Consider the following 26,687-nt stretch of genomic DNA (forward strand, 5'->3'; position numbering starts at 1 on the left):
TTTATAGAGACAGGGTTTCACCATATTGCCCAGGGTGGTCATGAATTCCTGAGCTTAAGTGATCTGCCCACCTCAGCCTCCAAAAGTGCTGGGATTACAGGCATCAGCCGCCACACCTGGCCTAATTACTTTAATTTAAATGTTAAGCAGGGAAAATGTATCACTTTGATGACTGGGATATGAACCCTTGTTTTCCAGTAATCTTTACTTTTGGCTAGCACCTAAACACTTAATTCCATCCTGTCTCTCTCTAGACTAAGTTGCTGAATGCAGGACAACCATGTCTGCCTTGCTCACTATCAAACCACAAAATGCCCAACAACTTCTGATACACCATAGCTGCTCACTGCCAAGTATTTCTGCCTGGTTTCTGACCCATTTGGAATTTTCAAAAGGCAATCTAAGGCAGTGCTTCCCAAACTTTAATACGCATGAGTCACATAGGAAGCTTTTGAAAATGTCAATTCTGACTCAGTAGATCTGGACATTCTGTATTTCTAGCAAGTTCCAGGTTATACAGATGCTCCCAGTTTATGGAACACATTTTGAGGAACAAGTTAATGCCTTATAAAATTAAGCCAGAACCCCCGTCCAAAAAAAAACCAATATTGTATGCTCCCACTTACACAAATGTCTATAATAGTCAAATTTGTAGAAACGAAGACGGTGATTGCCAGGGTCTTGAGGAAGGGGAGTTACTGTTTAATGAGTACAGTTTCAGTTTGGGGTGATGGAAAAAGTTTTGGAGATGGAAGTGGTGAAAGCTGCACAAAAATGCAAATGAACTTAATGCCACTGGACTGTACACTTACAAAGTTAAAATGACAAATTTTACATTAAAAAAAAAAAAAACTTTAAAAACTCAAACAAGGCCCAAGTTGATCTTGCTTCAAGGAGTCTGCCACAACAGGTCCAGGGCCGGTGGTGCACGCAGAGCCTGTCTTACCTGCCTCCAGATGCCTAGATCAAAGGTCACATTAATGCTAACTCTGCCAAGCAAACTGCAGTTGGATAATGGTCTTAAAGGGTCTCATACATCAATTCTACTCAGAGGATTTCTGAGACAAGTTGCAGAAACTGCAGAACATGAAGCTAATTTAGGCTGTACATAAAAAGTGCATTTTCTAATCTAAACAATTTTCATGACTTAGAGCTGAGACTCCAGATAAAAGTTACTGCCAGAACGGAAAATTAGTTTGCAACTGAAATTCCTAATGCTTACAACATGGTGCCTCTCAAAGTGAAACGCTTGACTGGAATCTGGTATCTCATGATCACAGGGACATGTGAAATATAGCTATATCCACTGAAGGCACTTTGAACCAGTGACACTGGCTGGGCTTTCATCAGAATGTTAAAGGTGAAATTGTTGTTTGGGAATCAAATTCTTCATTATATTTTGAACTTTGATGGCCTATCCATTACATATTGAAGCTGCAGAACATCATTTATGAGACAAGGAGTTTCCACAGTAAGTAGGATGCTACTGTATTAAATGTTGTACCAGATGATAAAAGATTATGGGATCACTAATTGTGTCACAACTTAAAACGAGAGTTAACCTTTCTCTCAGATGCTCACAGCTCCCTCAGTTCCCTGGATTGCAGTAGTCCTGTGATCACTCAATGAGACCAAAACTCCAGAAATGCCTATTTTTGATGGAGAACTAAAAAAGAAAATGTGTCTGGGGTCCAAGAGTTGTCTGCTTACCTTGTTTACTCTTCCAAAACTGTATCCTGTGAGCTGTTGATGAAGTTCTTGAGAAACTTTAACTCAAAATTGAGACTACAGCTTGCCTATCCTTTTTTGAAACAAAATCAATTACACAACTGATTCTAATGTGTTCAGTGTGACCATTACTCGTGCTGTCCAAATCCAACAAGAATCTGCCTCTTAATAATCAGAGCCCTTTACTTTCAGGTCTAGATGTGGCAAGAAGTTTTGGAGCCCTCTGAAGTCCAGTCTGATTTTTAAAACCTCCTAACATGCTATCTGGAGGAAACATGGCTGGAGGCCCAGAGCAGTTATCGAGCTTGGGTGTTTTTGCTGCTGTAATGTGATTGTGAACCATTAAGTAATGTCCATATAGCTATTTATTAAAGAAACAGACTCCAACTGTCCTGTTGGGCAGGAGAGATACCCTGGAAATTAGCCCAATGTCTGATGCCACCTGAAATCGTAGGCAAGCCTTCTTCAGTATTCCTTGTGGTTCTGAGCACCATGCAAGGGGTGAGTCTCACAGCCCTTGGTGGACCACAGAACAGCCGTGGAAGAGTAGGTTTGATTAGTGGACTTCAGAGTAAGGATGTAGATAGAGAAATGGGTTTACTCTAGTGTTTAGACATTTTAACCAATGAAATTAAATGCAAAATATTTGTATATTTTTAAACAATAGATTGATCTCATTTCTACCTGTCATCAGCTCTGTACTCATTTTACTAGAACTATTCTCAAGTGAAGGACCTAGCAAATCACCCCACATGTGATAGCACCATTTCTAATTATTCTGTGGTCATCTTTTATTTTAAACTATCTTCTTTGCTCACTGCAACATATACATTCACCCAAAATTGTGCTACTTGTTCTTCCTACTGTATTTGATAAGGTTTATAAATATCTTGGTGGTGGTCACTGATAGATGTGAATTACTCTCATCAGTACAGATCTACCTGAACTAAAACATTTTTTTACAATAAAACATGGTCCTTCAAAAACCATGTTTTCTGGTCGGGCACAGTGGCTCATGCCTGTAATCCCAGCACTTTGGAGGCAAAGGCAGGCAGATCACCTGAGGTCAGGAGTTTGAGACCAGCCTGGCTAACATGGTGAAACCCGTCTCTACTAAAAATACAAAAATTAGCTGGGCATGGTGGTGGGTGTCTGTAATCCCAGCTACTCATGAGGCTGAGACAGGAGAATCGCTTGAACCCAGAAAGTGAAGGTTGCAGTGAGCCAAGATCATGCCACTGCACTCTAGCCTGGGCAGCAAGAGTGAAACTCCATCTCAAAAAAAGAAAAAGAAAAAAAACCTATGTTTTCCTTCCTTATTGTAACCACCTTAACACATATACACATTTCCTTTCTTATCTCTCTCACTGAGTTTTTTCTCCATCATTCTTAAGTCCATGAAGAAAAGGGCTATACAAATTCCTACTCACCTCAAGCTCCCCCACCCCTTACTTTCTCTAAGTGTCCACAAAATTAAAGTTTTCTCTTTGAGAGGCAGAACTTAAGTGATTGTACCTACCCATTCTATTTCCTCCCACATTATAAAAATGATGGAAGACTTTATTCCTACTCCTCATCAACCCCAGATCATCACATGACTATAAATTCCCATGTTTTACTCAAGGGTAATCAGTCATGTCAAGGGTGAAGCAAGGAAGCTTTACTGAGAAGTATTTGCCCATATTCCTTCAGACTTTCCCAGTTTCATAATGTGATTTTTACCTAAATTGAACCTGCAAAGCTCAAAAGCACATAATTGATTATATTTAGTTTCAATATAATCAGTAACTGATCCATGACTTCTAACTGGCAATACCCACTCCACCAACCCAAGAATTAATGTTTACCTGAAGTTCTAACTAGCTTCTTTGGGAAGCTGGGGAAGCACAGGAAAAATAATGGGCTACAAGACTGACACCATGATGACTCACATAAGTGAAATACATCTAACTACACAAGACACACACGCTTCAAAAAAGGCCAACAATGCCTAAACTCTTTATTTCACCAACCAGTATTTCTGATATTCTTCCTGATACTGGATGTTAAAACCTTAGAAATCTATAAATACTGCATTCAGACTTTCCACATCAAGAGAAGGGGGCCCAGGGCAGAAGATGTCAGGACCCAGGCTGTTTGGGGTGGGAAAAGTAGCAAAGATTTCTCAACAGTCTGTGTCAGTTTTCTAACTTAACTGAAACGCCTTTAAGCTCTCCTTCATCCCCAAACTTTCCCCTATGGCATCTATGATAGAAAAACACTCCTCTCTCATATATGCCCCATCACTGGGGAGCCGGGGAGAAGGGAGTGGGCATTATAAAGGCAAGTCAAACTTTTTATTCAGCCAGAAAATGGATTTCTGATTCGGTTTAAAGGCAAAGAGTTGTGTAAATCCGTACCAAGTCCTGCTTCTTCCTCAAAGTGAGCTGGGCTGCATTTTTGTGACTGGAAGCATTGCTCGTAATGGTGAATTAAGCACTTTAAAAAAATAAAATCAATCCCATCTCTATAAGTAGCATAAGAGCTGCTTCCAAGAACCCAGGGATGCCCACATCCCATAACCCACCCAGACACAGCCAATTCCTCATAGACAGCTACATGGGAAGAATAAAACCCTTTCGTCAACTTGTTTTGGGGGGTGAGGGAGAGGCAGTGCTTAGGGAATACGTAAGATGGATTGTTTTATTCCTGCCACTACCAAAAACTATAAATCTACACACACAGTCACAGCACATACATGTCCATTTTTAAGAAAGCTTTTCCTCCCTGTGACTACAGGAACCCAGAATCCAGCCTCCCTCAGGCTGAGGGACGATGCCTATTAATGGCACAGATCTAGCATATCAACATACTACAGAAGGCTCCTGTGTTGTCTCACAAGCTGAGAGGGTAGGGCAAAGAAGTGGACACTCATGGGGGACTTGCTTTGTGTCTTAAATCCAATCTACTCAGTAACACTCGCAGGTCCAGGGGCTGGGAGAGGTTCTGTGGGCACGATGTGGTGGACGACCTGATGGTCCCAGCCCACTGTGGTAAGCAGGGAGTGATTGAGCGGGGACCAAGTCGCATCTCTCACAAAGTCTCTGTGGGCTCGGCTTCTAAACCTAGAAGAAAAAAAGTCAGGGCATAGTGGAGACAAGAAAAGCAGACCTGGAGAAAAAAGAGAACCCAACACATCTGGGGCATATTTTTTGGGTGTGTTACACACATTTCATCAACTGTATGGCCTCGTCGCCAGGATAGCAGTGTAGCTATCCACAGTGGATGCCATCAATCATCCAATCCAGTCCTCTATTTTCATAGATGAAGAAATGCTGGATAGAACAAGACAGTGATGTGGGGCAGTAACAGGCAGCAAATCATGGCAAGGAGGGAAGTACAATTCAGGTCTTCCAAGTGCCGCCTTTTACCCTGTAGCAGACTGCATTTCATATGCAGTTCTCTATGTGAAAGGATACACTGCCGCCCCCTTGTGGGAGAGGGCTGGAGTGCTAGACTTAAAAATTCCACCTACCACCCCGCTCTACCAAGGACACAGCTTTGTCCTTGGGGTTGTGCCCCAAGCAACGGAGAGGGTCAACAGCCAGCCTGCTTCCATTACCAAGTCCCTTCAGATACAGACGGAGAATCTGTTCTCCAAAAGCACAATACACTTTTCTGAAGAGGAAAATGACTCACCCACCCACTGCTCCCCTTCCCTGATTCCCAAAGGATTCCACTTCACACTTACACCTCAGAAAGGCTTGAGTCCAGCACAGCAAGTGAGCAGTCTTCACTGAGAGAGGCCAGGAAGGGAACACTATCAGAGGGAGGAGAGGGTTGTGAAAGGCAAAGCCTGGATCCCAAGACAAAACCTTAACTGAGCTGGCGCCACCACTACTGTAAAGTGACCCAGAAAAGGCAGCCTGATTCCCACTTTTGGCTAAGGTCTGACTACTATAAGTCGACACTAAAAGTTTCAAGTAAAGATGAAGGAAATGAAGCAAAGTTAGGGTTGACAACCATCCTGGTAACTAACCACCCCATCTGGTCCCTCTCTATAGCTTCAGCAATAACCCAGAAACACAGGCTTTTCCAATCTCACAGTCCTAGAAGCCCACAATATGAACCATGTTGCGTGTTGGGCAGGAATGAGACCACATTTTAGCCATTTCAGACAGAAATCGTATAATCTGAAAAATCCTTTGATTCCCAAAGGATTCCACTTCCCACTTAAGAGATCTTCGATGTTCCAAAACCTCAGCTAGAACACTGTCTGCTTTAAGGAACGACTTAATGAGCTAATGCTTTGAAAACATACACACACACCCTCACTGTTCCCATTTATACCCATCAGGCCCCTGATGACAAAGAACAGTACCTGTGTGGGGAGAACACCAGCCCAGTGACACACTGGGAATGTACAGCTGAGCTTAGGACACAGCTTGTACTCTTGGTATCCACAAGGGAGACTGTCCCATTCTCATCACCTGTAGAAGAGAAGGGACATGTCATGGTAATTAAGAGCATGGACTTTGGTGCCAAAGATTTGAATCCTAGTTCCTTAAGCTTGGAAAAGTTAACCATTCTGAGCATCAGTTTTCTCTTTTGCAAAGCAGGAATAATAAGTCACTGGATGATTGTGAAAATTAAGTTAATGAATGAAGCAGTTACTATTTTAACCACAAACTACGTCACCATACACACAGCCTCATGACCACGATAGCTCTACACCTACCCACAGTAGAAAAGAATTCACTGTATAGCAATCCACTTGCTTTGTGGCTCACTGACTTATAGCCACGCCCAGAATATAGGAGCTAGATCCATCAATCAAAAATCAAATCCACTGGGAAAATAATCATGTTCTCCAAAGCTACACTAAAACTACCTTGGCATCACCCCACCTCCCCACCCTCAATTCATAATTCATCTAGTGTCCATGAGGGCTAAGACTGAGCAGCAACGGCCTTGTGCATTGTGGAGTCAGCTCTTTCTCTTTCCTCCTCCCCTTTCCCAGAGTCAATATGAAGTCTGACATGCTGCCTTACCAAAGACAAAGACTTCACTTTGCTGAGGATGCCAAGCCAGTGAGGTAGGAAGGTAGCCAGGCGCACTGCAGCCTGCAAAGGAGAGAAGAGGGTCTGGACAAAAACTCAAAAGAGTCCAGAAGAAGCGGTTTCTCAAATGACATCACTCTAAATCCTGGGAGCACCTTTATTTGATTTCCCAAACCCCGCTAAGGCAGCAGTGTCCTCATCCTTCAGCCTCATAACCATTTATCCACCAGCTTCCTGCCCTTTCTGGACATGAGTCACAGGCAAGTTTCAGGCACAAATCATGAAGATAACAATTCTGGCCCCTTTGTCCTCCCGTCTAATAAAGTAAATCAGCCACCCAGGAACTGGCCCTTCCTCTTGGTATGCATTGCAAGAATGGGGTTAGCAGAGTCTCAGTGGAAAAGAAGATTATGTCACTCATGTCACAGTAACTACACTGGGCATCTGGCAACTATGCTTTGACACTGGCCAAAGAAATTCTCTTCTATCAGGGTTCCAAGTACTACTCTCCCACCAATGAATCTCAGACTCACCAATCTGTGATGCTGGCTTGGGACAGCGGGTATCCCAGAGTAAAATTCTGTTGTCCTAGAGGAAGGCGGAACAGAAAAAGGATCTCACAGTCCAAAGCGCTGCAGGCCAGAAAGTCTCCACACTAGGGACTTTGGCCTGTGGAGGGCTGGAGTGTGTTTAGGGAAGAAGGAGCTATCTCTTACCTCGCTGCATGAAAGAAACACAGAGTCCTTGTGAGGAGAGGCAGCAACACAAGTGACCTGTGCAGCATGAGCTATAAAGGAGAGAGAAAGAGAAACATGATAGAAAACAAGCTGAAGCATTACAAGAGGGCCAGCCCAGGGATAATCAAGGTGCAGGAGGGAGGGAGGGCTGGTCTCATGATGCAATTTAACAAATTTTGTGGGAGATTATGGATTAGACAAAAGCTAAGAGGAGAAGTTTATACACTTATAAAACCTAAAAAGCCTTGTAAAAAAAAAAATGTATTAGTAAAAACAATGAATGAGAAATTAGGAGCTTACTAAGAATAACAAAGGAATTTCCAGTTAAGGCATCTTAGACGTGAAGTCTAAATAATTCTAGAATAGCAGTCTTCATACTGGAGCACACATACCTCCAAGTAGTATACAAAAACTTCCTAGGGAGTTCTGGGCGCTAATAGTATTAAGAGAGCCAATTTCTCTAATGTTCTCTTTCTTAAAATTGAACTGCCTCTATTTTCACAATCACCCTTCTCCCACTTTAAAGAAAGAACACATACCTGTCATTCATCCCAGATCTTTCCATGGTACAATGCTCAGGGGTATAAAAACATAAGGGTTCTAAACTAAGGCACAAAAGCGGCTTTTCCCTAAGAACCGAAGAGCAAAAAGAAAGAGCATCTAGGTAAAATTCAATGAAGGGGGCGCTGATCTTGTTTCAGTCACACCACAAACACAAGTATGGTTCTGTAACTTCACTCTGTTTCTGTCTAATAACGAGAACTAAAAAATATGACAGATCGTTGTGATAAGGACATATTCAACAACTTTATCTGAATTTAAAAACAAAGTCAGACTTTTTCTGACAGAAAATTTAGTCTAACTTGGTCCACTGGCTTTACAGTGCAGATTGGCTTTTGCCAGTTAGGCTATTTGGTAGACATTTGTACAAACTAAATAGGATTAACCTGCAAATCTAAAATTTGGACAAATATACGCTTGAAATAAGTATATAATAAATTATATGCCAGAAATTACCTTCTCTGCAACTACTTAAAAAATTTCTTTAGGTATCAATTTTAAAATGTATGAGGGGGCACAGATTTTCAAAATTGTTTTAGGAGGTCTACATGTAAAAAACTTTAAAGTCACTGCTACATGTTAATTGGAAGCTGTGGAAACCTTTTCTACAGTCATTTTATCAGACTTTCCCAGGTAGTCTGAATGTGGCCCTTCCCTGAGGCAGAAGGATGGAACTAAACCAGCTTCCACAGTTCTTTCCTAGCCCTAGAATTCATAGAAAGTCAACAGAATAAGAAGTAAGAAAAGGAATTTATTGCTCACTTGAAAAAAGCAAAGCTCTGGGACAAGCACCATGGTGGTAAAGAAAAGATGAAGAATATATGGTTCCTCTACCCTCAAAGGTTTTGGGGCAGGATGCAGTGGCTCATGCCTGTAATCTCTCAGCACTTTGGGAGGCCAAAGCGGGAGATCCCTTGAGCCCAGGAATTTGAGACCAGCCTGGGCAACATAGCAAGACTCTGTCTCTACAAAAAATTAAAAAATAATAAAGGATTTGGAATTCAGCAGGGGGAATAAGACACAAACACAAAGAATAACAGAAAGGCTGCATGGCAGAAATGCTGAAAAAGAGTTAGCATTAACCAGGAAAGCACATATGTCTAAGCAATAAAAGGCAAATATAATAGACATAGGGCATTGACTTTTTTTTTCTCTCCTGAAACAGCTTCACTCTGTTGCCCAGGCTGGAGTGCAGTGACGTGATCTCGATTCACTGCAACCTCCGCCTCCTGCGTTCAAGCGATTCTCGGGCTTCAGTCTCCCAAGTAGTTGGGATTACAGATGTGCACCACTATGCCTGGCTAATTTTTGTACTTTTTAGTAAAGATGGGGTTTCCGCATGTTGGCCAGACTAGTCTCTAACTCCTAGGCTTCATATGATCTGCCTACGTCAGCCTCCCAAAGTGCTGGGATTTCAGGCGTGAGCCACTGCACACAGCTGGGCATTCAACATTATTGTAAAACTATTTGCAAGTGACCCTGAAGGTCCAGGATACTGGACCTTGGATATGAGTCTGTGATTTCTCTGGTCTATAACTTAATCATGTACTTTGAAGTTAGAAATGGCAGGGAAAGGCACTTAGCCATTGAGAGAACCACAGTGATCAATCACCCAGCATCTAAATCTTGGAACATGCACACATTAAGGCTCTAGACATTATCTTCACAAAGAATGGCTCCCAAGATAAAGTCAACCACTAGTGCTGTTAATGAAAGTGAGCAGAAAGAGGGGCATTAAAAAAGCAATGGTTCTCAAAAGAAAACAGACATTTTATGAAGGTAAATACTCAAAAGTTCAAGATTTGAAAGTCTCAAGATTTATCCCTTGAGAATGTCAAGGATCTAATAAGCTTGAAGAGAGGAAATGCAGTAAAAGGGTTTCAATGCCATTACAAGAAAATGGGATTTTAATCCACTGGCCACAAGAAACTAATAAAAGACCAAAAGAACTAGATTGCTAGTGGAGACATGAGTGCTACTACCTGTGTAAGGTAAAGCCTGAAAGCGAATAGGGGCATAGAAATGGATAGGAAGGTGACTGACCAGTGGAAAAGACTAAAAAGAACTTAGTGGCCAACTGATGGTGGGGAAACAGAAGGGGTGGAAAAGGACCGAGAGTTTGAGCCCTGTGTTGCCAAGGTGGTAAGGCCATCAATAGAAACAGGGAAACTGGCTGGTCTGAAGGTAGCGAGTTATCTCAATTGATTGTTCACAGTCAGTTACAGACTAAACTCCTTGTCATATTCTTCCCCTCTTTTCACTACTGTACTTGACTAGTCGAATTAAAAAAAATAAAAAAGAAAGAAAAAAGAAACAAGGAAATTGAGAAAAGGACAAGGGGTAGATACTGGAGCCTGACTACTGTTTTATAAGAAAACTATCAGAACATGGAATTGCTGTTCCTAACATCAAAGCAAACTTCAGAAAGTCCAAAAACACAATAGCTAAGACCAGGGCTAAAAATGAAAGAATACTCACCTCGGTATGAATTCAGTACCACCTGCTGAGCAAGGTCCCAAACCTTGATGCTAAGAGGCAAAAGAAAACAGACATTTAATCTTGACCTACACTAGCAACATAAAAACGTGTTCAAACATGAACTTCCTGTACTCAACATTCCCCAAGTCTTTGCCTCCTGGACTGCTGCTATGGTCTACTTACAATGGACTGCAAAATCCCTAAGGAAACCTTATAGACATGCTAAAGTTAGTCACTGAATTCTTAGAATAAAGCCCAAAATGTTACCTAATGAGGTTAACAGGATAGGAAAGGCGCCCAAAGGAGGCTCAGAGACAGAAGCAATGAGAACAGGGACCCACCAGAAGTCTTTGCTACCACTGACAGCTTGTGTGCCAGAGCTCAGGACACAGACTGTAGACACAATGTCATCATGCTCATACTTGCAGAACTTGCTGACAATAAGTGTTTCATTCTCATCTAGTTCCCACAATTCAACAGCACCTGTTGGGAGTAGGGTAAGGAAAACATGAGCTTGAATTATACCAAGGCAGTAATTCACTTCTAGGATTCAAAGAGCCACTGTCACTAAATTAACAAAGTAAGTTAGTTATTCCTATAAAAGCAAAGTCCACATCACTGAAGAGTTTAGCTAATTTCTGAGCCTTTGACTTTATTCTGTGTTACTGTTTTCCTAATGACAGCCCAGACAAGGAGGTGGAGAAAGCCAGTGATGTTAACACTTCCCAATTATTTGGACACTAATAAGTATTTGCTGAACTAGTTGAATAAATGTCTTGCAGAGTCTTTAAAAATATGTTGAATAATTGAACGTTTTGCACAGTGACTGGCTCAGTACAGAGAATCCGCTAAAAGTTTTCTTGATTATGTACTGTTCAAGCTCAATTGTCAGAGAGGTTAAATCTATAAGTGGGTCTTTTAAACTTCCATGCAATGCCAGCCAACTTCCAAATTCTGATTTAAAAAAAAAAAAGCCAAAGCCTGCATCGCTGAGCCTACAGTCAACACAAAGAAAGCAGAATGAAGACAAGAAAGCAGTAAGAAATGGAAAGAGACATGTAGCATCGATTGGCTTCAGTGTCATCTTAAAATCAAGATTATGCTTGGTCTGGGCTGCGGGGGTTAAGCAGCAGGTTACACAGAAGAAAAATGGTTCCAATCCGTTGCTTAATTTTGTTACGGATTTTTCTAGGAAATCTCAACAGACAATTTAGAATTTTAGAAAATATATTTCCCACCTACACAAGAGTTTGCATTCAGGGCCAACACTCTCAGGCTCCTCCAAGCACTGAACATAGGACATTAGATATTGAGCTCAGCCCTACCCGTACCCCAAGCCTCCATTCTACCACTCCACCCGGGGGTGGGGGTGGGGGTGAGGGGTGGATGAGGGGAAAGTGACTCACCTGAATCAGAGGCCACCAGAATACCTCTCTCTCCAACCCAAGTGAGGTCAGCCACTCCAGCCTCCGTTTGGACTCCAGCGGAGCAGAAGCCTTCGTTGGGGGCGGCACAAGGGTCCTTAAAAAGCCAGAGGGAGCCGGCCCAGCAGCGGCCACTCAGGCTGGAGGCCCCGAGGAGAAGCGCCCCATCTACGGGGGGTACAAGCTGTCAGCGCGTGAAGGGTGGAAGGGCTCGCCTCCATGAAGACCGCACAGAACAGCTTTCGGGCCGGGTCTGGATCTGAGCTCAGGAACGCGGGGCAGGGCTGGGGACAGCTCAGCGGTGCGACCCACGGGTCAGGATAACATGCAGGGCGGGGATGGGCTGGGAGGGTCAGTCTCTGGGGAGGGGCGCCCTGGGCCGGGGTAAGGGAGCTCCCAGGCCCGGGATCTCGGCTCACCGGACCGGTACCGCGCAGCCTCCAACTGTCGTTCCATGCAGGCGGGCGCATTAGGGGGAAGATTCCACTCCCGGGCCGCCGGGGGCACTAGGGGGGGCGGGGTTTCCTTCCGCATCTCCACGGTTCCAACTCCAACCTAGACTCAAATTGGACGCCGGCCGGAGACTCAGCTCCGATAGCAAACCCCACGTGGTGTGCCTCCGAGCCTCCGCCCCTCTCCCGAGGCTACGGCAAGTCTACTTCTCGCGAGAATTGCTTCTGTGGCTCCAGCCTGCTTTCCGGCTGTCGCCCTCCTGCGATAGGTTCTCAGCGTTACTTGCCTCGTCTCGCGATAATTTAAAAAAAAAAAAAAAAAATCTCCCGAGGAAAGTTGAAGGAAGACTACAAAATTTTCATCTCGCGAGACTTGTGAGCGGCCATCTTGCTCCTGCCCTGACAGATTCTCCTGTCGGGGTCACAGGGACTCTAAGATTGCTACCTGCACCTTCGCTGACCATGCTGTCCCGGGTGGTACTTTCCGCCGCCGCCACAGCGGGTGAGGGGTGTAGACGCTGCTCTGGGCTATTAGAGTGATTGGAAAGAAGCGAATCTAGGGGTCACAAGGAGGGGAGAAGGGCGCAGCGACACGGGCCTGAGCGGCGAGTGATCAGCGCCCCTCGGAGAGGAGCGTGGGGACTTAAGGGACAGGAAAGAGGGGTACATAGCCTTAGTGATCCAGCCTGGCGGGGATGAGGAAGGGACAAACCAGAGTTCATTTGACTTTGCTGACCTTCGCCTTGTCTGTCTGCAGCCCCGTCTCTGAAGAATGCAGCCTTCCTAGGTCCAGGGTAAGTGTGAGGATAATGGTCCCTTTCGTCTTTGTTTTTACTATCTTTTATTTCTCGATTCCTGCCCCCACCCCCTTAGCTTTAGGCCAGAAATCTCTTTCCGATAATTTTGGGATACTTAAACCCTCTTTCAAACACTTGTTCCTGTAACTGCCAGGAACGCTGTCATATGAACTGATGACCAAGACTTTAACAGGATATGTAACGTATTCTAACTAAACTAGAAATTGGTTTTGCTGTCTTCTATGCCCGCCCCTCTCCTTTGTGACCTTCCCTTGGGACCTTATGACATGTAGCCTCCACAGCCTGAATCAGAGTAGATTACATACCCAAGAACAAATTTTGTTCAATAAAACAGTGAAGCATGTTGTTTATAGTCTGTTTCCCAGATACCTAGTTTTTGCTGCCATATAATAACAATCAGAGAAATCATTCATTGATTCAGTAAATATTTATGTTGCCTAAACACATAACCAAGGATACAAGAATGAGTATGGCAAATTACCTGCCCTCATGGAGCTCACAGTCTAGGAATGGGAGGCACCTTTAGAGTATTGGTTTAGAGTGAGGGCTCCAAAGCCAGTACAGGGTCCCTGGCCCCTCCACTTACTAGCTGTGTGACCTCAATTTCCTCATCTACAAAATGGCTCATGATAGTGTATTGTGGCTTTTGAGAATTAAGAGGCAATTTCTGTGAAATTCAAAAACAGTTCTTGGTACATGGTGTGTGTTTAGTAAATTTAGCAGCTGTTTGCGTTAAAATTGTTTCATAAGACGTTCATTTTTCTAAAGATTTCTTTTTACTTCCAAATTTAGTTCTAAAGCTTGCAAATTATGTTAACTATCAAATTGAAAAAACTGGACTTGAAAAAGTGGTCTTGTCTGTAATTGAGTCTCGTGTGCAATGAAGTGAGGCTATAATTGACTGCTTCCAACTTAGAAGAAAAAGGATCCCATACAGACTTGTAAACAAATAATTGTAATACCAGGTAATAAATAACTTATATTTACAAGATACAAGGAATATCCTTGGTTTTTTTTCACACTTCATGTCCAGTACCTCAGCAAGGCTCTTCCTCTAGAAATTTGGACTCTGACTGCTGCTTCCACTACCGCTAAAGTATGAACCAACGCAAACTTTCACCTAGGTATTTTAGCAGTCTCTTCATTAGTCTTGCATCTCTATTCTTGTGCCATTACAGCCCATTCTCATAATAGCCAGGAGGATTATGTCAATCTCCCACCAAAGCCTTCCAGAGCTCCCCATCCCACTTGAATAAAATCCAAACTTAGCATAACCCAGAAGGTCCAACATGAATTGATCCCATCCTATCTCTTGACACCATCTCCTTCTGTTCTCTTTTTAGCTCATTCTTCAACCATACTGGCCTTGGTGTTCCTCTGAAAACTACCAAGCGCATTCGTGCCTCAATATCTTTCTACTTGCTCTTCTCTCTTTTCCTCAGATCATTGGGTCAAATGTCATCTGGCTGCCTACCAAAAAAACTTCCCCATTCTGTTGCTCCCTATCCCCTTACCTTGCTCAGTTTTTCTTCACAGCACTTAGAGCTGCCTGAAATTTTGTATGGAGATACACACTCACCCTTCCCATACCCCCACTAGAATGTTGAAGGCTGGAGCTTTGTTCATTGCCATGTTACTGGTACCTAGCATTAGTAGAAAGTCAGTAAATGTTTTATTGATTAAAAGAATGAATGTTAGCCCAAAATGGGGGAGGGCTTTACACATCTGGAGGCTGATTGGTCTTGGTAGTCATTGCTATGAAGTCATGGTATGAAGGGCATACAAGACAGAAGGAGCAGCATTGGCCAATTTTTTTGTGGTGTTTCTTCGTTTGTTTTTGAGAGCTGTTAAGTAATTCCAGGAGAGTAAGAGAATGAAGGAAGATGAGGTTATAAAATTTGACAGGACCAGGCACAGTGGTGGCTCATGCCTATAATCCTGAGGCCAAGGCAGGAGGATCACTGGAGCCCAGGAGTTCGAGACTAGCCTGGGCAACATAGTGAGACAAAAACAAAACAACAAAATTTTTTTAAAATTCTAAAAATTAGCTGGGCATTGTGGTGTACGCCTGTACTCCCAGCTATTGGGAAGGTTGAGGTGGGAGGATGGCTTCAGCCCAGGAGGTGGAGGCTGCAAGTGAGCAGTGATGGCACCACTGCACTCCAGCCTGGGTGACAGAGTGAGACCTTGTCTCAAAAAAAAAAAAAAAATGACAGGTACTAGATTATATATGTTATATTAAGTAGTTTTCAGTAGGCAGGAGAGAGCCTGTTGAGTTTTCAAGTCAAATTTTCATTTTAGAAACATTGGCAGTAATGTGAGAGGGCTAGGTTTAAGTTGGGGTATTTAATAAGAAGCAGAGGCCAGGTATAGTGTCTCACACCTGTAATTTCAGCACTTTGGGAGGCCGAGACGGCAGATCACTTGAGGCCAGTAGTTTGAGACCAGCTTGGCCAACATGGCAAAACCCCATCTGTCCTAAAAATAAAAAAATTAGCTAGGCGTGGTGGCACACGCCTGTAATCTCAGCTACTCGGAAGACTGAGGCACAAGAATCGCTTGAGCCTGGGAGGTGGAGGTTGCAGTGAGCAGAGATCACGCCACTGTGCTCCAGCCTAGGTGATAGAGCGAGATTCTGTCTCAAAAAAAAATAAAATAAGCAGAGAGATCAGGTTTTGGATTGTTAAACTAAGCAAGAGGTGATAAGGGCTTGAACTAAGGTAGCTAGTTAGGGAGACTTATCAGCTTAAGCATACCCTTTAGTACTATGATTTAAATCAGGGGTTCTTAGCCTGGGGTGCTTTGCCTGCAGGTGACATTTAGCAATGTCTGGAGATATTTTTCAGTGTTACCATTGGGTGGGTCGGGGAGGAAGGAGGCTACTGGTATCTGTTGTGTAAAGGCCACAAAGATACTGCCAGACGTTGTACAATGCACAGAACAACCTCTTACAACAAAGAAGTATCCAGTCCAAACATCAGTAGTGCTGAGTTGAGAAACCTTGATGTAAATGAAGGAATCTCGAGCGTGATTCTCAGATTTCAAAACCTGGTGGGGTAGCTAATATATTTGGAGGCAGAAATAATATTCAAAAGATAAGCATTGTACCAAAATAAATGAAATAATGTAAATTCTTACATTACAAGGAGATAGAGGTTGACAGAGTAGAGGAATGGGAGGTGGGAAGTGGGACAAAAATATACTGAAAACTTGAAGGAGACTAAACTTGACAGCAGACATAAAGGGACTAAATTTTATTTCATCAGAAGCCTAAGGAGACATCAGTATGCTGTAACTGTTAAAAGTGTAGTCTTAAGCTGCTTTAATACAAGAATAGTTTCCAAACTGGCAATAGCAAGTTCTCAATAAGTATTTGTAGAATGAATGAATTGGCCAGACTATACTTAGATTATTATATACAGTTCTGTTATACCTCATTAAAAAAAAAAGACAAGGCCGGGTGCGGTGGCTCAAGCCTGTAATCCCAGCACTTTGGGAGGCCGAGACGGGCGGATCACGAGGTCAGGAGATCGAGACCATCCTGGCTAGCACGGTGAAACCCCGTCTCTACTAAAAAATACAAAAAACTAGCCGGGCGAGGTGGCGGGCTGTAGTCCCAGCTACTTGGGAGGCTGAGGCAGGAGAATGGCGTAAACCCGGGAGGTGGAGCTTGCAGTGAGCTGAGATCCGGCCACTGCACTCCCGCCTGGGCGACAGAGCGAGACTCCGTCTCAAAAAAAAAAAAAAAAAAAAAGACAAAACCAGAGAAGTCTTTATGGGCAATCAGGATTGTGAGGGAACAGATGTTTCACCCAGGTACATGTGTGTTATCTTACGTAGCAAAATTAGAACTAAGAATGGATTGAGGTTCCAAGAATGTATGCAGCATCTCAATTCAAAGATGAATATAATTAGAGCTACCCGGTACTGAAAAAGTCTGTTACATATAGTGATTAGCACTCCCATCAAAGAGAGTATTCAGAAAGGTTGAGGAGCCAACATACCAGGCATATAATAGCTAACCACTTACATAGCACTTTTCCATGTGCCAGGCATCATTCTATGCACTTTACACATATTAACTCAGTTAATCCTGTCAACAACCATAGAAGGTATTATCTTTTATTTCCATTTTACTGAGAGAAATCTGAGATTACAAAAGCTTTAAATTCTTTACTCAAAGTCAAGGGGCAGGTCTAGGATTTGAACTCAAGGAGTCTATCTGGCTGCCACATCCACATTCTTACATATTTCAGTGCTAATAATAGACATACACAGTGCTAGACAGATGATCTGCAAGGCTTATAGAAAGGATTCCAGTATTGGGTAGAAGGTTAAGTGTCTGTAATTAATTCTTTGCTCTTGTCACAGCTGATTACTGGACCCTAACCTTCCTATTCCCAGTCCATTCTCTTTCCATTATGAGAGTTAGAAAACTGCCTCAATCCTCAACCCCATTTATTGTTTCTGCTAATTATTCATACATTGTATTCTCCTTAAAGAAATAGGCTTTACATTTGTACAATAATTACCTGTAGAGTATTGCAGGCAACAAGGACCTTCCATACAGGGCAGCCACACCTTGCCCCTGTACCACCTCTTCCTGAATATGGAGGAAAAGTTCGTTATGGACTGATCCCTGAGGAATTCTTCCAGTTTCTTTATCCTAAAACTGGTGTAACAGGTGAGCATTTTTGCCTGGTCTTTGATAATATGGTTTGATGGCATCACTAAAATCAAATTAGGTGGGTTTTCTTGTTTGGTTGTTTTTTTGTTTGTTTGTTTGTTTTTTTGAGACAAGGTATTACTCTATCATCCAGGATGGAGTACAGTGGCACAATCACAGCTCACTGCAGCCTCCACCTCCCCAGGCTCAGGTCATCCTCCCACCTCAGCCTCCCGAGTAGGTGGGACTATAGGCATACATCCAGCTCATTTTTTAATTTTTTTGTAGAGACAAGGTTTCACCATGTAGCCCAAGCTGGTCTCCAACTCCTGGGCTCGTGGGATCAACCCACCTTGGCCTCCCAAAGTGCTGGGATTACAGGCTTGAGCCACCCGCCTGCAGCCGCAAGTCAGCTGTTTTCAAAAGGAAATTGTAACAGTTGATTTGATTGCTACAACTTGTTTTTGGTATAAATGTATTTGGGATTTTAAACTTAATTTTACAGAATTATCTCTGTTAGTAGATCAAATTTTTTGATGCCTGCTCTATGCCAGGCACTGTTGAAGGCGTATGGTGTTAAACAGTGTTAAGTGCCTGCTGTCATGGAACATACATTCTGTTGTAGGATGACAATAAAGAAATGAGTAACTGTATAATATACTGTTAGATAATGAAAAGGGTATGAATAAAAATGAAGCCAGGTAAAGCAAGAGTCCCCTGATTAAGTTTATGATTCTCTCTACTACATGTACTGCCTTTCTTGGCCCATACCCAAGTATTGCTATGACTGTGGAACATTGGAAGCCAAAGACTCTTTTTTTAGCCCGAGAGTCACCTAAAGTAGCATTTTCCTAACTGAAATTGCTAGAAACATTAGTCTCCTCAGACTTCAATGGGTGATAAAAATGTTACATATGATAGATGTTTCTTGCAAATTCATATTTAAAATTTGTATATTAAAGACAATTAAAAAAAAACGGTTGGAACTTTGTATGGGAAACCGGGTAAAATGTATTTGAGTTTGTAACCCTGTTATTGTCATGATACATCCTGCCATCCTATGATTCTCAGAAATACTGTAAAATGCTTTCCTAAAAGCCTGCTGTGGGCCTCTCTTACATCCTGTGAAGCATGGAGGAAAGACTAAAGAAATGTAAATCATGGTTTGCATCCTTTCAGAATACATGGCCTGGTTAAAGAAAAAACCATATTTGAAGCGTTGTAATTAGGTGCTACAGGAGTTGGGAATCCTAATATTTATTCATTCTTTTATATACATACCACTTTGTAGTTGTTTTTGCTTGTTTCTTGTGTAAATTTTAACCTGTCTAGTGTTCCCATTCAATAAATAGTATATTTTGCTGGACAAGTTACTTCAGAAAGTTATCTGGCATCTTTGTAGAATAGTTTAATTTACTGTGCTGGGTATTGTGCTTAACATTATTTCTCAAATTTATCAGACTGAAGAAGGTATTGTCCCCATTTTACAAATAAGGAACTAAATTCAGAGATTATTTAGATTGCTCAGTTTCTTTAAAATTGCAGAGTCAGTATACAGATTTCCCTGAGTCCATATCTTTGTTCTTTCAGCTCTACCATACTGCTTCCCAATCCAGTGTTTTCTCTTTGAATCTAATTAAGTCATTACTTTGCTTTCTGCTAATCAAATATAGAAGTGCCTTTCTATCTTCCCTCTTTTAGGCATAGCATATCCATTCATAAAATAACTCTTCTTCTTGTAGGACCCTATGTGCTCGGAACTGGGCTTATCTTGTATGCTTTATCCAAAGAAATATATGTGATTACCGCAGAGACCTTCACTGCCATGTCATTAATAGGGATAATGGTCTATGGAATTAAAAAATATGGTCCCGCTGTTGCAGCATATGCTGATAAAATCAATGAGGTAAGAACCATAAACCTTATTTCCTATTTTAGACTAGCAGAAACATGAAGGTCATCTAGTGATATTTTTGATATGATTGTTAGGGGAGCAACACATAGAAATGAATCTAATGCTTCAAATAAGTGTTAATGTTAGTTACTAATTTGAGATAATTTTTTTATATCTACTAAACCCTTCAGCTTTTCTACAATCATTCAAAAGGTATTGTATAGTTATTATGGGAAATTATTTTTAAGGATTTGTGCATTTCTTTCTATTTTCTTTGTGGGTGTTTTTACACATGAGAGATGCAACTTTGAAGAAGCATGAAATGAATCTCCTTTTTTTACCCTTTGTGTTTTCACTGATCTTTGTTGTTGCTATCACAATTGTAGCAAAAACTTGCCCAACTAGAAGAGGCGAAGCAGGCTTCCATCCAGCAATTCCAGAATGCAATTGATATGGAGAAGTCACAGCAGGCACTGACTCAGAAGCGCCATTACCTTTTTGATGTGCAAAGGGTAGGTTTCAGAAGTTTCTAGAAAGAATGAAGTTACTTGTGTGCATTTTTTTAAATTCAGAATTTTTTATGAAGAATGATTAAATAGATTGAACATATTTAGAAAAGAGAACATTTATGTAGCAGTTGGCATTCATTGGCTATTCAAACATTTAAGAACTGTCAAGTGGAAAAATAGTTCAAATTATTATAAAATTAGAAACCGTAGAAGCTATTAAAAAAACATTTCAGATCCACACAAAAAGAAATAGTCATTAAGTTAAAGCTGATTTAAAAATGACATGCACTGTATAAGGAAGACTATAAGTAAAATACATCCTGTGTATTTCATACACACTTGCTACAAGAACATCTTAACATCTTTGCTGTAAGGAAATCTGATACTGCATATTCTAAATCCACAAAGCAGGCTGGGCACAGTGGCTCACATCTGTAATCCTAGGACTTGAGGAGGGTGAGGCAGGAGGACTGCTTGCACCCAGGAAGTCAAGACTGGAGTTAGAGTAAGCATCTGAAATAGTTAGGATCTTGGCCAATATTTCTCAATACTGGCTAAGATAGTAAGCATCTGAAATGTTTAGGATCTTGGCCAATGTGATCTTGGTACCACATGCATTAGAGTTATCTTTGGTGTTAATTTTTTTTGCCTCTTTCCAAGACTTGTGGAATCAGAACCTTTCTTAAGGGCTATCCAAGAATCTGTATTCTTTTTAACAAGATCCCTAAGGACTCGTAAGCACATGGATATTTGAAAAATCCCAGAAAAATGTTAATTCCGTGTATATTTAGGTTACAAAGGGAGAATGCTTCCTGCTTCTTGCGTAGTATATACACATATGTGAATGCATGCATACATATATTTTGGCTTTTTTAAAAAACCATACTGGAAAATGTAGCTTTTTCCTAAGAGTGAAATGATAGTAATTTAGGTTTTTATTTATTTATATTTACTTGATGGCTATTTATTGAGTTCTTCCTATGTAGATATTCTGACCAAGGCAGAGTGCTGAAAATATAGTGGAGAACAAACAGCTTCTGCCTTGATGGAGTCTTATTTTCTAGCCAGTCTTTGGGAGAAGCACAGAAAATAAATAATTGAACAGATGCAAATGTCAACAGGTGGTAAATGCTAGATAGAAAAATAAACTAGTATTAAAAAGATTGCAGGCCAGGTGCATTGGCTCATGCCTATAATCCCAGCACTTTGGGAGGCCAAGGCGGGAGGATCACTTGAGCCCAGGAGTTTGAGACCAGCCTGGGCATAGACCCTTTCTACAAAATTGCAGGAAGAAGGAGTTACTATTTTTATAAGGGCATTCAGGAAATGTCTCTAATATGATATTTGAGCAGAGACGTGAAAGAACTAATAGTGCAAAGTATGTGGGTTTTTGGGGAAATAAGTGCCAGGCTGAGGGAAGAACAGTTGCAAATGCCCTAAACCTGGAAGTTTGCTTGATATAGTCAAGGAAAAGTAAGAAGGTTCATACAGCTGAAGTAGAATTGGTGGGGGGAGAATAAAAGGAGATAGAAGGTGGCCCGGGACTATGATACATAAAGACCTTAGGCTCCTATACGAACTTTGACTTGGACTCTGAATGAGAGAAAGTCATTGAAGGATCACTCTGATTGCCTTGTTGCCAATAGCCTTCAGTTTGGTGTGCATTGGTTTGTGATGCCTATGGGTTAGCTAAGTAGAAATATATAAGAGCTTGACCTTGTAGCCTTATTGCCTGTATGCTGATCTTGGCTTCATAGTTTATTAGCTCTGTAACCTTGGTCAAGTTTCCTAACTTCTGCCTCAGTTTCCTCACTGCAAAATGGATATAATTATAATAACTATGCCATGGTTTCATTATAAGGTTTAATTGAATCCAAACACAAAAGTGTTTAGAGTGTAGTCAGTACTCTACAAATGTTAACTATTATTTGATCCAGCAAGTATTATGACATAAACACAAAGACAAATATACGATGTATGCACCATTATTTGTAGAACCAAAAAATTAATTATGGAGTACCAGTATAGTGGAATCCAATGTAGCTTAAAATTGAGGTAGGTTTTTCTGTCATAATTAATAAACGTGATGTGTGTATGCCTATATTTTGATGTGTATACCTATATTTTTATTAAATATTTCTGGGAGGGAATACAAGAAATACAGGAAGTTAGTGGCCTATGGGGGGACTGAAGGAGACTTATTTCTTACAGCATACACTTTTAAGTATGTTTTTGCCATATGCTGTTATAATTTCTAGGTATATATTTATTAAATAAAAGAATTCCACATAAAATACAAAAGAAGTGGGGCATTCTCACTGGCAGAATCTTCAGAGTAGAAGTATTCCTTCAAGTATACAATGTTTATCATTTCTTCATTTTGCCCCAGAATAACATTGCTATGACTTTGGAGGTTACTTACCGGGAACGACTATATAGAGTATATAAGGAAGTAAAAAATCGCCTGGACTATCATATAGCTGTGCAGAACATGACGCGTCGAAAGGAACAAGAGCACATGATAAATTGGGTGGAAAAGCACGTGGTGCAAAGCATCTCCGCAGAGCAGGTACACAACATTTTTATAGGTTCTGACATTGTACTGGTATCTCTTAACAAGTATCTGCTGATGTTTCATTAAGGTAGGAATAGCTGGCAAGGAGTCTTTAGCCTAGAAGTAGCAGTGTAACCCCGGTTTGTTTTTCTGGATAGTGATAAGCAGGAAGATGCTGCCTATCTGTCAGGCTGGCTTTTCTCTTTCCTCAAATTTGGGTAGCATTAACTGATATATTTAATTTCTCTATAAAACAGACTGGGCTGGGCATGGTGGCTCATGCCTGTAATCCCAAAATTTTGGAAGGGCGAGGCAGGAGGATCACTTGAGACCAGGAGTTCGAGACCAACCTGGGCAACATAGCGAGATCCTGTCTCTGCAAAATATTTAAAAAGTAGCTTGGGTGCGATGACAAACGCCTGTACTTAGGGCTACTGAGGAGGCTGAGGTGAGAGGATCTCTTGAGCCCAGGAAGCATAGGCTGTAGTGAGCTCTGATCGCACTATTGCACTCCAGCCTGGGTGACAGAGCAAGACCTTGCCTCAAAAAATAAAATAAATAAACGACTGAACAAGGCTATTTCTAAGCCCCTTCCATTTTCTAATTCCATGACATTCCATTTCTTCTTTTCACCTGCATAATTTGTCTGTTTTGAATGGAAATGTTTTCTGTTTGCTTAAACTGAATCGATTTTTTTTTTCATTTATATTTTTGCTTTAATGTGACTTGATTTTTTTCTTTCTTGTGTTTATAACATTTAAGTATTTCTGGTCATTTTCAGCATAACGTATGTAGGATTAGAAAAACAGGGTCTAGGCCGGGCACGGTGGCTCAAGCCTGTAATCCCAGCACTTTGGGAGGCCGAGACAGGCGGATCACAAGGTCAGGAGATCGAGACCATCCTGGCTAACACGGTGAAACCCCGTCTCTACTAAAAAATACAAAAAAAAAAAAAAAAAAACTAGCCGGCGAGATGGTGGGTGCCTGTAGTCCCAGCTACTTGGGAGGCTGAGGCAGGAGAATGGCGTAAACCCGGGAGGCGGAGCTTGCAGTGAGCTGAGATCCGGCCACTGCACTCCAGCCTGGGTGACAGAGTGAGACTCCGTCTCAAAAAAAAAAAAAAGAAAAACAGGGTCCTATCAAAAGTTTTTTTCTTTTTCTAGTAAACTGTCTTTTACATAAATGTAATATACATACTTAAGAAACTTAGAAAGTACAAAAGAAGTCTAGGAGACTAAAAATTATTTTCATTCTTAACATTTGTATATTACTAATATTTGTTGAGTTGGTCTTTTTCAAGCAGCTGTTAGTTGTACAAGCCAACATCAGTGGCAGATGGTTACAGGAATATCTGGTCTCAGATTCTATACAGGTTTCACTCATAAAAGCTGTGAGCCAGGGAGTTTTAACTAACCCCCTGGATTTGCTTAAAATAAATTGTATCTCCTCTGTGTTAATTAGTTTTACTTCTAAACCTGTCTAGTAGCCGTATAATGTTAAGCCAATAATCTTGAGGTTCTGGTCTGGTAGGAGGTGTCTTTTAGAATAATGGTGTTTATACTCTATACTTCTCTATGTTTTGGAAAGGTCTAACCAGATTTCTCTTTTCTTATCACAGGAAAAGGAGACAGTTGCCAAGTGCATTGCGGACCTAAAGCTGCTGGCAAAGAAGGCTCAAGCACAGCCGGTTATGTAAATGAATCTATCCCAATTGAGACAGCTAGAAACAGTTGACAGACTAAATGGAAACTAGTCTATTTGACGAAATCTTTCTGTATTGATGTCTACTGAAGTTATAGTTTACCCTTCCTAAAATTGAAAAGTTTGTTTCATATAGTAAGAGAACAAAATCTCTATAGGCCAGTCAAATGTTTCTCATCCTTCTTACTCTGCCTTTGAGTTGTTCCATGATCACTTCTGAATAAGCAGTTTGTCTTTATAAAAACTTGCGGCCTGGCTAAAGATTACCAGATTATAGTTTAAATTTGCAATTAATTCTACCATCTTGCAATAAAGTGACAATTGAATGAAACAAGGTTTTTCAAGTTTTATAATTCTCTGAAATACTCAGCTTTTGTCATCGGGGTAAAAATTAAAGATGTTGAACTACTGTCTTGTTTATGAGACCATTCAGTGATGAACTATTTCTGACTGATAGATTATGAGATGTGTAAAGCTATTCTAGTACTCTTAAAATAACTAAATGGAATATTATATATATTAATTCATATAGTTGACATTACTATTTTAGTAGTATGCCTGTAGAAAATATTATGGACTCACTGTGTCATAAAATCACTCTTCAGAATCCAGCAGGCCAGGTGCAGTGGCTCACACCTGTAATCCCTGCACTTTGGGAGGTCGAGACAGGTGGATCACTTGAGGTCAGGAGTTTGAAACCAGCCTGGCCAACACAGTGAAACCCTACCTCTACTAAAAATACAAAAGGTTAGCCAGGCATGGTGGCAGGCGCCTGTAATCCCAGCTACTCAGGAGGCTGAGGCAGAAGAATTGTTTGAACCCAGGAGGCAAAGGTTGTAGTGAGCCGAGATCACACCACTGCACTCCAGCCTGGACAACAGAGCGAGACTCCATCTAGAAAAAAAAAAAAAAATCCAGCAGACACCTAACAGGAACATAGAAAATAACAAGTGTTGGCAAGGATATGGAGAAGTTGGAACGCTTGTGCACTGTTTGTAGAAATATGAAATGGTACATGTAGCCACTATGGAAAAGTGTGGTGATTCCTCATAAAATTAAAATGGAAATACTATGACCCAGCAATCCCACATCTACATATATACTCAAAAAAATTAAAAGCAGGGTCTTGAAGAGATACTTGTACACCATGGTGATAGCAGCGTTATTCACAATAGCTAAAACATGGAAGCCGCCCGAGTGTCCATCAGTAGATGAATGGATAAGCAAGATGTGGCATATCCATGCAATGGAGTATTACTCCACTTCAAGGAAGAAAATTCTGACACTGGCTGCAGCATGAATGAACCTTGAGGACATCACGCAGTTTTACAAGATGAGTTATGGTGCTGGATAGTGGTGATGGTGGCACATTAAGGATGTATTTAATACTGTTCTTAAATGGTACACTTAAAAATGATTAAGATGGTAAATTTTATGTGTATTTTACAATTTCTTTTTTAATTGAAGAAAAATCTAGTAGATAAATTAGAAAATTCTTCCCTTCATAGGTTTATCTGCATTCGATTCTCCCATACTTGTACAAGGATTTATTTGTATTCAAATGGAGAAATTACATAATAGGAAATATTTGAAAATATTTATCATGGGTAATTGATATTTTCATTGACTTCCTAAGATTTTATGTAATAATCATTTGAGCCAATATTGATAGCTAATGTACTAATCTAATATTGAAATCAGATTGATATCTTTGTTACTTAAAGATAATTTGATTGGATCAACAGTTATTTCAAATTGATTAAACAAAAAATTATAAAACACCTAGTTTGTACTAAGCAACATAAGGCAGTGATCATACAGAGATAAAAGTCCTCACCTCGGAGTTAAATATCTACTAGGAAGATAGTAAGAATATGTGATGATACAAACTTGAGCACAGAGCACTCTGAGAGTGTGGCAAGCATCATTTTAAGTAGTCTCACCAGCCTCATGTTTCCCTCATATACATCATCCAGGTCAAGGTTCAGTCAGAGAAGCAGAATATATGTTTATATATAAGGAATTTGACTACCCTGTTGTGGGAGCTAAACAATCTGTAAAGCTGTTAGTGTTCTTTCTGATGCTGGAGCTTGAAGTCCACACGACAGTTGGTTAAGGGAAGATGG

At 41.1% G+C, this 26,687-nt stretch overlaps 2 protein-coding genes across 5 annotated transcripts; one reads left to right on the plus strand and one right to left on the minus strand.

Annotated features, from left to right (window-relative positions):
• Window positions 1–3,700: 3,700 nt before the first annotated feature.
• WDR77 (WD repeat domain 77) lies at window positions 3,701–12,724 on the minus strand. 4 transcript variants are annotated; one of them, XM_012000714.1, is made up of 11 exons: window positions 12,387–12,724; window positions 11,950–12,135; window positions 10,885–11,026; window positions 10,544–10,593; window positions 7,484–7,554; window positions 7,301–7,355; window positions 6,759–6,830; window positions 6,089–6,197; window positions 5,459–5,527; window positions 4,654–4,832; window positions 3,701–4,206 (listed from the first exon to the last, which is right to left on the minus strand). In XM_012000714.1, exons 1-10 carry the CDS (start codon window positions 12,499–12,501, stop codon window positions 4,673–4,675), a joined length of 1,029 nt encoding a protein of 342 aa, XP_011856104.1. In that variant the 5' UTR covers window positions 12,502–12,724; the 3' UTR covers window positions 3,701–4,206; window positions 4,654–4,672. The 4 variants fall into 4 exon arrangements, with proteins under 4 accessions (XP_011856104.1, XP_011856103.1, XP_011856106.1 ...); XM_012000713.1 differs by having other exon boundaries at window positions 3,711–4,832; XM_012000715.1 differs by lacking the exon at window positions 3,701–4,206 and having other exon boundaries at window positions 4,768–4,832; window positions 5,453–5,527.
• ATP5F1 (ATP synthase, H+ transporting, mitochondrial Fo complex, subunit B1) lies at window positions 12,179–24,968 on the plus strand. Its single transcript, XM_012000712.1, has 8 exons — window positions 12,179–12,281; window positions 12,527–12,921; window positions 13,177–13,213; window positions 17,776–17,921; window positions 19,646–19,809; window positions 20,184–20,309; window positions 22,696–22,875; window positions 24,479–24,968. The coding sequence occupies exons 1-8, from the start codon at window positions 12,187–12,189 to the stop codon at window positions 24,554–24,556; spliced, it is 1,221 nt and encodes a 406-aa protein (XP_011856102.1). The 5' UTR covers window positions 12,179–12,186; the 3' UTR covers window positions 24,557–24,968.
• The last annotated feature ends 1,719 nt before the right edge of the window (window positions 24,969–26,687 follow it).

The sequence above is a fragment of the Mandrillus leucophaeus genome, unplaced genomic scaffold (genome assembly GCF_000951045.1).
Source record: "Mandrillus leucophaeus isolate KB7577 unplaced genomic scaffold, Mleu.le_1.0 Scaffold64, whole genome shotgun sequence".
NCBI classification, from domain to species: domain Eukaryota; kingdom Metazoa; phylum Chordata; class Mammalia; order Primates; family Cercopithecidae; genus Mandrillus; species Mandrillus leucophaeus.